Source organism: Tachypleus tridentatus, chromosome 2 (genome assembly GCF_004210375.1).
Source record: "Tachypleus tridentatus isolate NWPU-2018 chromosome 2, ASM421037v1, whole genome shotgun sequence".
NCBI classification, from domain to species: domain Eukaryota; kingdom Metazoa; phylum Arthropoda; class Merostomata; order Xiphosura; family Limulidae; genus Tachypleus; species Tachypleus tridentatus.
Window position 1 is genome coordinate 67175354 of NC_134826.1, and position 12973 is coordinate 67188326.

Consider the following 12973-nt stretch of genomic DNA (forward strand, 5'->3'; position numbering starts at 1 on the left):
GTTGTGTTTATTTGACTTGCAGTGTTCGAAAACGTGTGAAGGTGACTTTTTATGTTCTTTGAATCTGGTTTCCATTTTTCTACTTGTTTCTCCAATATAGAAGTCGTGGCAGTTATCACATTGTATTTTATAAGTAATGTTGGTGTAGTGTTTGTCAGTGTAGTTTTTACACAGTATAGACCTCAGTTTTGAGCCAGGTTTTTGAATAAATTTGGTATTAACTGGAATGCCATATTTTGTTACTAGTTTTTGCCAAATGTTGGTTATTTTTCTGCTGATGTTGGGAATATATGGTATGCAGCAGTATATGGTTTTGTGATTTTTGATTTGTGAGATATATTCACTTTTGTTGGTTGATTTTACTTTCTGTCTAGGTGTTTGGGTATAATGTTTTCTACGGTTTGTGGAGGAAACTTATTGATGTTGATGAAGTATTGTTTTATTTTGTCTAATTCATCATTAATTTTATCTGGTGAGCATAGTTTTATGGCTGTGTTTATTTGGTTTCTTAGTATGTTGAGTTTTTGTTTTGTTTCATGTGCTGAGTCCCAAGGAATGTATATTCCAGTATGGGTGATTTTTCGGTGAATTTCCGTTTTGAACTGTGTGTCGGTTCTTGTAATTTTGAGGTTAAGAAATGATATTTGATTGCTTTCTTCTAGTTCACATGTGAAGTTAATGTTGGGATGTATAGAGTTAATGTGATTGAAAAAATTAAGTATGTGTTCTGTAGATTTGAATCCTGCAACCGTGTCATCTACATATCTGTACCAGTATAGTGGTGGATGTAATGCTGTGTTAATTGCTTGTGTTTCAACTTGTGTCATAAAAATATTGGCTAAAACTGGTGATACTGCGTTGCCCATGCTTAGGCCATTTGTTTGTATATAGTTGTGGTTGTATAACATGAAGTTTGTCTTTATCGTGGTGAATTCTAGGAGGGTTGCTACTTGGTTGCTGGGAATGTCTATAGTTGGGTTAGGGTCTCGGATATAGAGTTCTAAGGCTATCTTGCAGGCTTCAGTGGTTGGAACTTCTGTAAATATAACATCAAAACTGGCCATTAAGGCTTTGTGATTAAGTTGATTTAGATTAGACTTGAAATTAAAAGAGTCTTTAATGAATGAGCTGGCTGATGTTACATATTTGGGGAATACCCATGCTATGTATTTACCAAGATTGTAATTAAACGATTCATATGTGGACATTATTGGTCGTAATGGACAATCTGGTTTATGAGGTTTGGGGATGCCGTATATTTGTGGTGTGTGTGAGTTGGTTTTACGTAGGTAGGAATAAAGTGTTTGTGAAATTGTGTTGGCTTTTTTCATTTGTAGTAATATTTTTAGTTGTGTTTCGTGTGTCTTTATTGGATTTGTGTGTATTGGTTTAAATTTGTTCGTGTCTGATGGGATGTTCTTCATTTTTTGGATGTATTCATTCGTGTTCATTATGACTATAGCGTTACCTTTATCTGCTTTTAGAATTTTTATGTTTTTGTCTTGTTTTAGGTTTTTAATGGAATTAATGTCTCTTTTTGTAAGATTGTTTTTTAGTTTTCTGTTTTGTGAAATTATGTTGATGGTTTTGTGAGAAAATTCTTTGAAAAAATCGTTTAAGATGTTGTTTTTAGGTGTTTCTGGAAAATATAAATTTTTAATTTTACCTGGGAAGTTTGGCTGTTACCTCTTTCTTTGTGAACCTGACGATGACCGAAGAAGGTCGAAACGTTGTTCGTTTTTTGCATGTATATTTTATTATAAGTCACAGCTTTTACAGTAAGTAAGAATGTTTTTAGAGCAGTTACAACAATTTGATCACTAGTGCAATCACTCTCAAGTACATGAGTTCCAATAGTAAAATACTAAAACCATCTTATTGTTAGACCTTGTGTACTGAAGAATGGTAACACCAGCGATCAAAACGCTGTACATGTTCTAAAACAATCTTTACTGTTAGACCTTGTGTACTGGAGAATGGTAACACCAGTAATCAAAACGTTGTACATGTTCTAAAACAATCTTTACTGTTAGACCTTGTGTACTGGAGAATAGTAACACCAACGATCAAAAAACTGTACATGTTCTAAAACAATCTTTACTGTTAAAACTGTAACTTGTAATAAAATAATTTAACAATTGTTTATTTTTTTAACAAATTATGTACATCAAGGATACATCACAGCCTCAAAGCATTGGCTGGGGGTATACAGTATAAAACTATTGGGAACTACTGATATAATATCCAAAATAATGTTACAAAAAGTGTTTTAAATTTTAAAAAAATAATCATTTAAAAAGAAAGAATCCCATATATGCTGGCATAAAAAAATTTTCACAAAAGATGTGTTTATATATAAACACATAAGCTTACATGATACTTTTTATACTAATAACAAATTACATACAAGCCATACATTAAAAAAATGTTTATCTTTAATAGAACATAAAACAATGCATTTAGAGATTTACTCAGATTTCAAACATCAAAATTACTTGCTTTAGGAATGTTGAACTCAGAAGGAGTTTTATGCAGCCTTGTCATCTGTGGACTGTCAGGAAATTTCTCAAACATGCGAAGTCGTAATGGCAGACCTTCCTTGATACCAGCACTTTCTTCTCTAGCTTTCAACTGAGGAATGAGAATTATATAATGTAAACACCTTTTACCTCTGCAAGGATTCACAAAGTGATTTTAGATCACTCATATATAACCTTTAAATTTCTTCAGAACAAATGCAACTCAAACTCCACCCAAATCTTCTTAGTAGTTTTTTGTTCAATTATTAATTATATGCAGAAATTTCTATTATCATCTCAAATGAAGACATTTATGTTATGGTGAAAAATAATTTTAATACAATTACAAAAAGTGTTAAATGATTATACTCAAATCCTTAACGAAAGGCACATTTATGGAAGTTTCAAATAAATTCTTAACTCAGCATCTCACACTACTGTACAAAAGAGCATAAAAATAAAAATAGTACTTACAGTGTGAAGTTTGAAAAACTGAAGAGGCTTTGTCAGTCAGTAAAACAAAAATAAGACAAAATAAAAAAAATTAAACAGACAAAACTAATCCAAAACAAGCACATCAAATAAATATAACAGGAAACAAAAATGGAAAAAAAGGAAAATGAACAGAAAGTTTTATACCTTGTTAAAGAACATTTTATACAACATCCAGAAAGTAAAAGACATAATAAAACATAAATTAACCCTAAAATAAAAAGAAATTAAACACAAAAAGCTGTATTAACAAACTTAAAAAGTATTTTCTCATGATTATTTCTCCATGTTATGCATGTGTCAAGTGGGGTGTATTTATATTGTTAGTATATTTATAATCAAAAGTGAGTGATTAAAACAACAAACAATAAACAAAAGAAACGTGAATGCAAAAATTAAATAAATGATAAAAATGGCATACAATAAAAGAAATAAGCATAAGTATTAAAAACAAAAAGGAAGTACAAACATAATAAAAAGTCACTAAATCATAAAAACTGATCTGTTAAATTTAACTTGTAAATGGAATAAGCAAATTTTAAGTCTTGGATCTACTTTTCACAAACTATAAATTAATTTCAATGGCTTAAAGGCTGATATAATAATTACAACTTGCTCTATGTCCTCAGCAAAGAAAAACAAATGTCACTAAATTTGTTATACTCCTCAATCCATAATTATATCCTTTTGAGTCAATAAAAAAAACTAACTTTAAATAGGAAACAATTTTTTTGGAGAAGTTAAAACATCAGCAAAATGTAACTACCAAAATAGAAAATTTTCTGATTCTCATTAGATTATTATTTTTAATGTATTCTCTCTTATTTCATACTTGTTTTAGTTTTTTGATATCTTCATCCAACTCCAAGTTGTCCAGAATGACTGCCACAAACAAGCTAAGTACAATCTACATGTGAAAAAAAAACCTTGTTAAAGTTTAATGTTACATGTATTTATCAGATGAGTCATACCAAATCTCTTTACTGATTATTTGTTTGTTTGTTTTTTGAATTTTGAGCAATGCTACTCAAGGGCTATCTGCGCTAGCCGTCCCTAATTTAGTAGTGCAAGACTAGATGGAAAGCAGCTGGTTATCAACACCCACTGCCAACTCTTGGGATAGTCTTTTACCAATGACCAATTGACCATCACATTATAACACCCCCATGGCTGAAAGGACGATCTCGTTTAGTGCAATAAGGAATTAAACCTGCGACTCTCAGGTTACGAGTTGAATGCCTTAACTCACCTGACCATGCTGGGCCTTAATGATTAAAATAAAAGTCTTTGCTATGATAAATGCATGCACAGTTGTACCTTTTCTTTTTAATAGACTCTTACAAAGCTGTGAGAGTTATCAAAACTAAATCATATTTGAATAAAGTTTATTATTTACATACAGCCACCAAATGTATTAAGAAACTAGTTAATATACACAAAGAATAGTAATATTCAAACTTTCTAATACTGTGATATTCTAACAGTATAAATATTGTAACACTTCAGTTCAGGATCTAAACAAATACACTACTTTGGTTGGTTCTAGTTCTTAAAAACTTGTTATCAATATATTTTTCTTAAAGTAACAATTATTTTTGTTTAGAAATGTTGGCAATGTTTCATCTGTAAATTTCTTTACTTTCCTTAAGTCAATAAAAATCAAAGCAAGATTTAGTTTTCATCCAGCGTACAATTCTTATTAACCACATGAAGCTTCTATTTTACAAAAATGCATATTTTAATGATTAATGTAAGTTATAAAATAAAAATTGTGTTCAAAACTCTGGATATCCAGGAGTAAAAAAAATATGTAATAAATACAAAAATCTTTATTTGAGATGTTACTAGCACAGTGATGTCGAGAAACCCACTTGTTGAGAAATTTATATGCAAAAACGGCTCGTTTGGGTTGAGAAAATATTTTACATAGAAGGTCGAAACGTTGTTCGCTCTTCTATGTAAAATATTTTCTCAACCCAAACGAGCCGTTTTTGCATATAAATGTTACTAGCACAATTCCTACAACAAGGTAAAATTAGCACCTCTTAAAAAGACTAGTTACCAGCTTTCTAAGTTCACTGACTAAGTCACTAAATATCTGGTGTTTATTTAACATCTTACCAATGTGACAAAAAGGTGATATAAGATGAAATATATAGCCACAAGTGGCCCTATTGTTTGGCTTGTTCGCAGCATTGTTTCATTCATCACATCTACCCACCCTTCCTGAGTGAGTATCTGGAACATTGACATGAAGGCCTGGAAAATATTTAATTTACTTAGTAATCAAGAACCTTACAAAAAAGGCACAATTTTTTCAACAGAAATATCAAATTTCTTGCATTTTTTGTATCTAGTTTAACATCAATTCTAGAATCACTTCCAAGAAAAAAAGCCTAAAAGTGATTGAAGAAAATGGAGGCCTATTGTAATTTTTCCTAATTTTCAAGCAATAATTTAAAAAAACCAAACATTTCCTGTAAGTACATCAGTATATCACATAAAAAATAAAAAATAAAAAAAATAAATTACTCACCCAACATAATTGCATCCTTCCTTCACAAAAGACACATACCTGAGTTGTATTTGACATATATGTTCATCATTTACCCATGCTAATATTTATTGCAGATCTGGCTACATTTTTTTACACGTTTTGTGACGTTTACTTCATGTTAGAACTAAATCTTCCAAAACTGTTCATGTTTTATCAAGACAAAGTTAAATTTATTATAAAATTAAGGGATGCCTTCTAAATTTAGCCATAGCTTACCCAGGACTGATAAAATGGATTCAATAGTTGTTATTATTTACTTTTCAGGAAAATATGACAACATTTACACCTTGATGATTTCAGATCTGTATGCATCCTGCTCACATCTGATTACTGCCAGATCTGCATCAATTTGTGTCTAATTTCTTGTTAATGTTTAACCATACACTCCACTTCTGAATCAATTCTATGTCTTTTGTAAGGGTTAACACTGTTAACTCTTTTGCTGCATAGTTCAGATATGTGTGACAAAACATTTATACTCACTGACTGCAAAATTCAGATTTACCCCATGGCTACCAAAAAAAAAAAGTTTCCCTTTATTGGAATATATGGGAATATCTCCTTATACTTGAAATAACTGCCTCTTATTGACTTATCTTGTCAATATTTATGCCATTTACTGATGAACACTTCTAATCTTTCTCAGTTTTTTTGGTTGTTTAAATATAGTTTTCAAGAAATATGTCTGTCAGGTATAGAAAACAGTTTCTTTCACTATCAAAAAAATAATACAAAGGATCAAATTCATACTTTTATTTTTTGGTAGATAACTGACATAATTTGGGAATCAGCTTGAAAATTAATTATTCAATAAAAGGGTTAAAGGTCTGATTGTACTCCATTTTAATTTATTACGACAGTGTATCTTTTCCATAGAATGCCAAACTTTAACCACAATTCTTACCATCTCCTTTGATCACACTTACTAAAGTAGTATACATATGTGAAATATTCATACTTTGCTTTATCTAATATTCTTCCTTGAAAAAATAATTGCACTAAATATAATTTTATAAATTCTGTTAATAAATGTTTTATACTTTTGAACAAAGGTGAAGGGTTCTTTATTATGTAACACTGCTGATTTAATATATATTCAGATAAACATTTATACTATCATGGACAGAAAAGTAATTTTCACAGAATATTATCAGCCTTACAAGAGAGAAAAATAACACCTAATGTTGGCAAAAGGTTTATTTCTTATTCATCAAATGACTGAAGGGATTACATACACTTATTTCACGTCTGTAAGCATAGAAATAAGTCATGGATTTTTGCATGTAAATATTCAGTGGCAAGTCCTCATTAAGCTATTTTGTCTTTAAACCACTTTAAAAATTACAAGTGATGTGAAACAAGTATGGAAAAGTAAAAAAAAAAAAAAGTAAAGCCTACACCAATATCAAAATATTATCATAACAAAAAGGATAAGAATTATAATTACCAGTAAAACACAAAACATAAATAAGACACATAGAATACTATGATAAGCTGCAGTATGCAACAATACAAAAAAACATCATGACACATATTTTATCACATGTGATGGCTAACAAATTTCACCAGCTTTAACAGTTTATGGTATGGCCCTCTAAAAAAACAAAAAACACTCACTTCAGGAAAAGCTTCAAATTTATGAAAGTTAAACTCAGCCAGACAACAGAAGAGCTGCATACTTATACTGGAAGTAATGATTAACAAGCACATGGTAAAGATAATGAGGCTTCCAAGTTTCTTTCCAGGACCAAATATCTGTTGATAATGTACCAGAATTATCTTTAAAAAAACACCATCAAAACTTCACCAGGTAAAAATACTTCAGAAGATATTCATATGCAAAATCTGAGAGTACAAGAAATGAGAAAAATAATGATTAATATAACAATTAAAACATGCATTATTACATCACACTCTATACACAGTTAACTTTAAATTCTGCTGATGTTACTTTTATAGTGTTATGTCCATTTATTTGTGCTTTTGAATACATTCCTCAACTTAAAGAGCAACAGTACACAACTGGCAACAATATTCCTTCCTTTCTTAAGGCCTCAAGAAACTTTAAAATAATTAAATGGGTGATTAACCCCTTTTCTATGTTAGGTTTTATAATTATTTTTTTTTGTTTTTCTTGAAATTTAAGTTAAAAAAAGGCAGTTTTTTGTGATTTTTTAAATTTTCCTTTCTGATAGCTTATCAGACATGGTAACATGACAAATCTGAGCAAATAATTAAAAACACAGTAAGAAAGAGTTTGCACTGAATTAACTCAGGCAAATAAGTTTTTGAAACACAGGGTCATCATAGTCAAACCATGAAAGAAGTTTACAAGTTTTATAAATAATAGGTAGACAAACAATGACTCATAACCATATGACATTTCACTAAACTCTGATAATGGCCCCAACAACATCAGCCACGTTTGAAAAGATCTATTTACCATTCATATACCTGACTTATACCCAAATCCTATCACCAGCTGACACCAGTTCAAAACACATGGTATGTTCAACCATCTATAAAACTTTTTATTATCCTTATAAATCACTGTTTACCTACCTGTTATTATATCAGTATAATATACTCCCTTAGTCAAGTTTTACAAATATATAAAACCTTGAACATATACAAGTGGTAATTAAACAAAGTACGTAACCATCTAAATCATTTCACCAATACATTTAACTGATGACTCAACTCCTACAACACTAACATAACATTATACTACATCTAAGAAACATTTATATTGCACAGCATTGATCCTTGGGATGATATGTAAATGAACATTTATTTCCAAATTTAAACATTCTCTTGAAAAGTTTTCACTTTCTCCTATAACCATTATCTGGACAATTGACCACCTAATAAATTACAGATGTTGACTTCTTGAAGTTGAGAGTATTAAGAACTAGAACAATAAATGTTTCATAAGAAGCAGGAAATACAAGTTGTTAAAGTGCATATACAAAAACATAAATCTAGGAATTTAACTAACAAACAAGGAACAAAAACTAAAATTAACTCCTACATGGTCAAATAGCTCTAATACATATCTATCAGAGTACCTAAGTAATAAAATAACAGAATACTAAGTTTCAACAACTTCCTATGTAGCTTCTGGAAAGAAAAAGTCAGTAGGAAAACCTAAGTGTTGTAGGAAAAATTGAAAACATAATAGCTTCATTATTTCATGGAGAAAAATAATTATAAATTAGGTTTAACAATAAAATATTTTATGAATATCTTAATTTTATTGTCTATAAGCCAATATCAAACACTTAGCAGTTGGCTCAGAATAACATGAAAAGGTTCAAGTAATTCAGTTAAAGGTATTTTGTTTGGATGTACAGGACCTTAGAAAAAAAAAAAAGTATGACAATATTATTTAGTTGTTTAATTAAAATTAAGCTAATTATATTGTAGAAATGCATTGTATAAACCACAATTTAGTTCCAGCTAGATCAGTGAGTTAAGTTCATAATAGGATTAACTTCTATTTAAATCAAATCACAATTTACTTATCTTATGTGTATAAAAGATCTTGCACTCAATTATAATGCACAGCTAACCTGATAAGAACACTAAAAAGAAACTGCAAGTCTGTCAGTTTTGAACACAGTAAAGACATATTTATTTGTGTGTTTTAAAAACTTCTTTCCTAGCCAAATTACTCAAATATTTTAAACAAATATATAAATAATATCATTAAAACTGTTGTTCCCAAACACCACTAAATGGATATTTCAGATGACTCACAAAACAATTTAAAAAAGGGTGTTTTTTAAAAAAAACATATTGGGAACTGCTGTGTTAAAACACTCTAGATTTTTTTAATAAACAATAAAGCCCTAAAATATTTTAGGCAATATTTTTGTCTGTAGAACATTAAATAAAAACAAACTGTAAAACTAGTTAAAGTCTTTACCTTGTAAACAAAATCTTCCAGCATTGGAGATGCCTTAATCAGCCGAACTATTCTCAACACCTAGGTAAACCAAAGAGTACATGTAAAAAAGTATTATTATTATTATCACAGACTACTCAATAAAAGTAATGTAAAAATATTGAAACCATCACCAGCTAGTTCCATACTATTTTTCTGACATATAAGCTTGCACCAGTTCAAAGTGGAATAAATTTTCTGAGCTCAAAGTGTTTTTAACACTAGTCTACAACACCAACAAATTAAAACAATGTGTGTTGAATGGGATGATGATTTGAATACAACCTACAAGTGCAATTCTTAGCCAACTGTAATATAGTGTTGATACCTAATAAGTGTTTTAATGTTTTCAAATTACAGTCTATAAAACTAAATAAAATATTGAGCCATTGCAGCTAGAGTTAGCTAGAAAACTAAGTAGTGTTAAATTTTTTTGTTTAGCATTGAAAGATAATACAAGGGAGTAAATAAAAAACAAAGCTGCAAAAACAAAATACAAAGATTTTTTTTGTTTACTTCAGCTATTGTTTCATTGTAATGTATAGAAAACTCACTTCACTAGCCTGTAGTAGATAGTACATCTGTGAAATCTAATCATAAAAAGTATAAACAAGTGGACATCTACAAACTTGTTACAATACAGTTCGGCTCAGAGAAAATTGTGATTTCCAAAAGTGAGATATGTTACATTTACCAATTAAGAGATTTTAATATTATATAACAATGTGACAGATTACCAAAAACTCTGACATTTTGTTTCCTCTTCTATATTTTCAGTATGCAGCACAAAATTTACATGAACTTACAATCTCATAGAACAAATAATGACATGTAAATACTTATTTTTCATATAAATAATGAACACTTAGTGATAAGAAGTTTTACCAGAAAGGGCAAATCTTACATTAACAGGTTCAAGAAGATTAATTGATAACATCACATTTTCTCAAATCATTTCAAGACCATGATATGTGTGTGTGTGTGTGTGTGTGTGTGTAGACATGAGACTGAAAAGCAGAATTTAAAGCAATATTATAATGCATTTCAAACATAAACAAATGATAAGAAAATTGTGATGTATTTCAAAGATAAACAATTAATGAAAAACTTTCACTTGAAGCATTATTAGCTTGAACTGTAGTAATTTTTAAAAAGTTCCCATGAATGAACAGATAATGTGATACTTTAAAAAAAAAAATTGTTTTTTGCAACTGAAATGGAAGTCAGAAAGATTAAGAATATTTATATAATCATCTACACATAAGCTTATGAAAATATTTTTTAAGAACTGTGTTTAGTTAAACAAGTGTATACTCGGCTCCTGCCTCCAAACTCTCCCATTATCAAGCTCGTTTTTAAAATGATGACCTGAAACAATTTTTTTTACACAATTAAGGTTTCTCATTTAGAGTTTGTGGCCAGCAATAATCACCAGCTACTTTGGGCCTTATTTTCACTAAAATAGTCAGTTGTTCAGCCAGTTTTTCTTAAAGAATACATACTTCTCACAAGGGATTGTACAGGTCATGAAAATCCTGGAAAGTCATGGATTTTTTAAAATAATTTTTTCAGTACTGTAAATCTTAGTGAAGTCAATAGGTTTTATCAGGAGGTTTTTCATAACTCCTTTCAAATTTAATAACATCACTCCACATCCCATTTTTACTGATGACAAGCCATATCATTCTGTTCATCAGAGTTTTGTGAAAATGATTTCTAGAAAATACAACTCATAAAATGGAAAACATGTTGACTCAGAAACAATGATTAGAAATAGGCTTTAAAATACATATCTCCTCTTGCAAAAACTACAAGTTAAATGACTATTTTCTGAAGACAATTTAACATTTCAGGTTTGTTTCTCACTAAGCTATAGTTCAAGACAGACACAGACATTCAAGGCTTATTTCCCATTAAGCTATAGTTCAAGACAGACACAGACATTCAAGGTTTGTTTCCCATTAAGCTATAGTTCAAGACAGACACAGACATTCAAAGTTTGTCTCCCGTTAAGCTATAGTTCGAGACAGACACAGGCATTCAAGGTTTCGAGACAGACACAGGCATTCAAGGTTTGTCTCCCGTTAAGCTATAATTCGAGACAGACACAGGCATTCAAGGTTTGTCTCCCGTTAAGCTATAATTCGAGACAGACACAGGCATTCAAGGTTTGTCTCCCGTTAAGCTATAATTCGAGACAGACACAGGCATTCAAGGTTTGTCTCCCGTTAAGCTATAGTTCAAGACAGACACAAACATTCAAGGTTTGTTTCCCATTAAGCTACATTTCAAGACAGACACAGACATTCAAGGTTTGTTTCCCATTAAGCTACAGTTCAAGACAGACATAAATGTTCAAGGTTTGTTTCTCATTAAGTTATAGTTCAAGGTAGACACAGACATTCAAGGTTTGTTTCCCATTAAGTTATAGTTCAAGGTAGAAACAAACATTCAGGACTATGAGAATAAAAGGCCTTTTCTATGTAAAAAATTTACTTTTTACATAACTTTAATCTTATAACTATCATTTTAAAAATTTGCCTAACCAACTTAACTTGCAATTTCTTTCTTGAAGTTGAAACACTAATGTTGAAAATTACTTGCATACAAAAACTGGAGGATTTATGCATGTACTCAAGATAAATTTTTGATTTATCTTATTGAAATAGAATATTATAATTTTAAAAATTCATAAAATTGGATAAAAACACATTTACAAAAAATGAATTGCCAGTGTTAATATGGCACCATCAGTTCACTGGCACACAAATGTAACCTTGAGCTTAGCATAAGAGTAAACCTCTTTCTTATGTTTTATTTATTAAAGGTTTGTATTTTTTAAGTAAAACAACTTTGTTTATTTTACATTTCTTAACACAAGGTTCTCATCAAATACTTTCAACAATTTTATTTTCAATGCAATGCCCTTAGCTGAAAATATCTGAAAATGAATTCACATTTCCTACAATTATTGTTTGCTTACACAATAAGTAATAAAATAAATTTTTGTCACCAATTTTACCTGAAAGTAAGCAAGTTCTGACATAAAAAGGCTTGGCATAATATGCAGAGTTGTACCTATAGCAAGAAGAAACTCAAATTTGTGCAGTGAACGACGGTAGTAGCCCTGAAAACCCAAGCACCAGATTTTGAAAAACACTTCTAGATCAAAGAAAATTGTAAATCCAACCTAAAAAAAGAAAATGAATATAAAAAAATCACCGAAAAAATTTTGTCTTCATAGGTTCTTATAAAGAACTTTTTTAACCACAACCATTACATATTCACAATTACGTACACCAGCTCAAATGCACTACAACTCATATCAAAGTAGATCTATTAATTTGATTAAACTAGCTTACACATAGAATAGTTAAGTGGGGAAACCATACCTGAATCAAATGCTCACTAGATTATATGATAACAATTAGGAGAACAAAGGTTCTATTTGCCACTTAA

The 12973-nt window shown here is 29.9% G+C and overlaps 1 protein-coding gene across 1 annotated transcript in view; it reads right to left on the reverse strand.

Moving 5' to 3' along the window:
* Positions 1-12973, reverse strand: part of na (sodium leak channel non-selective protein na) — an 82805-nt gene that overhangs the window by 53334 nt on the left and 16498 nt on the right. Inside the window, 7 exon segments of the mRNA XM_076488142.1 lie at positions 2500-2631; positions 2994-3020; positions 3844-3918; positions 5133-5270; positions 7186-7323; positions 9497-9556; positions 12537-12704. Of these exon segments, the coding sequence (XP_076344257.1) occupies positions 2500-2631; positions 2994-3020; positions 3844-3918; positions 5133-5270; positions 7186-7323; positions 9497-9556; positions 12537-12704 (738 nt within the window).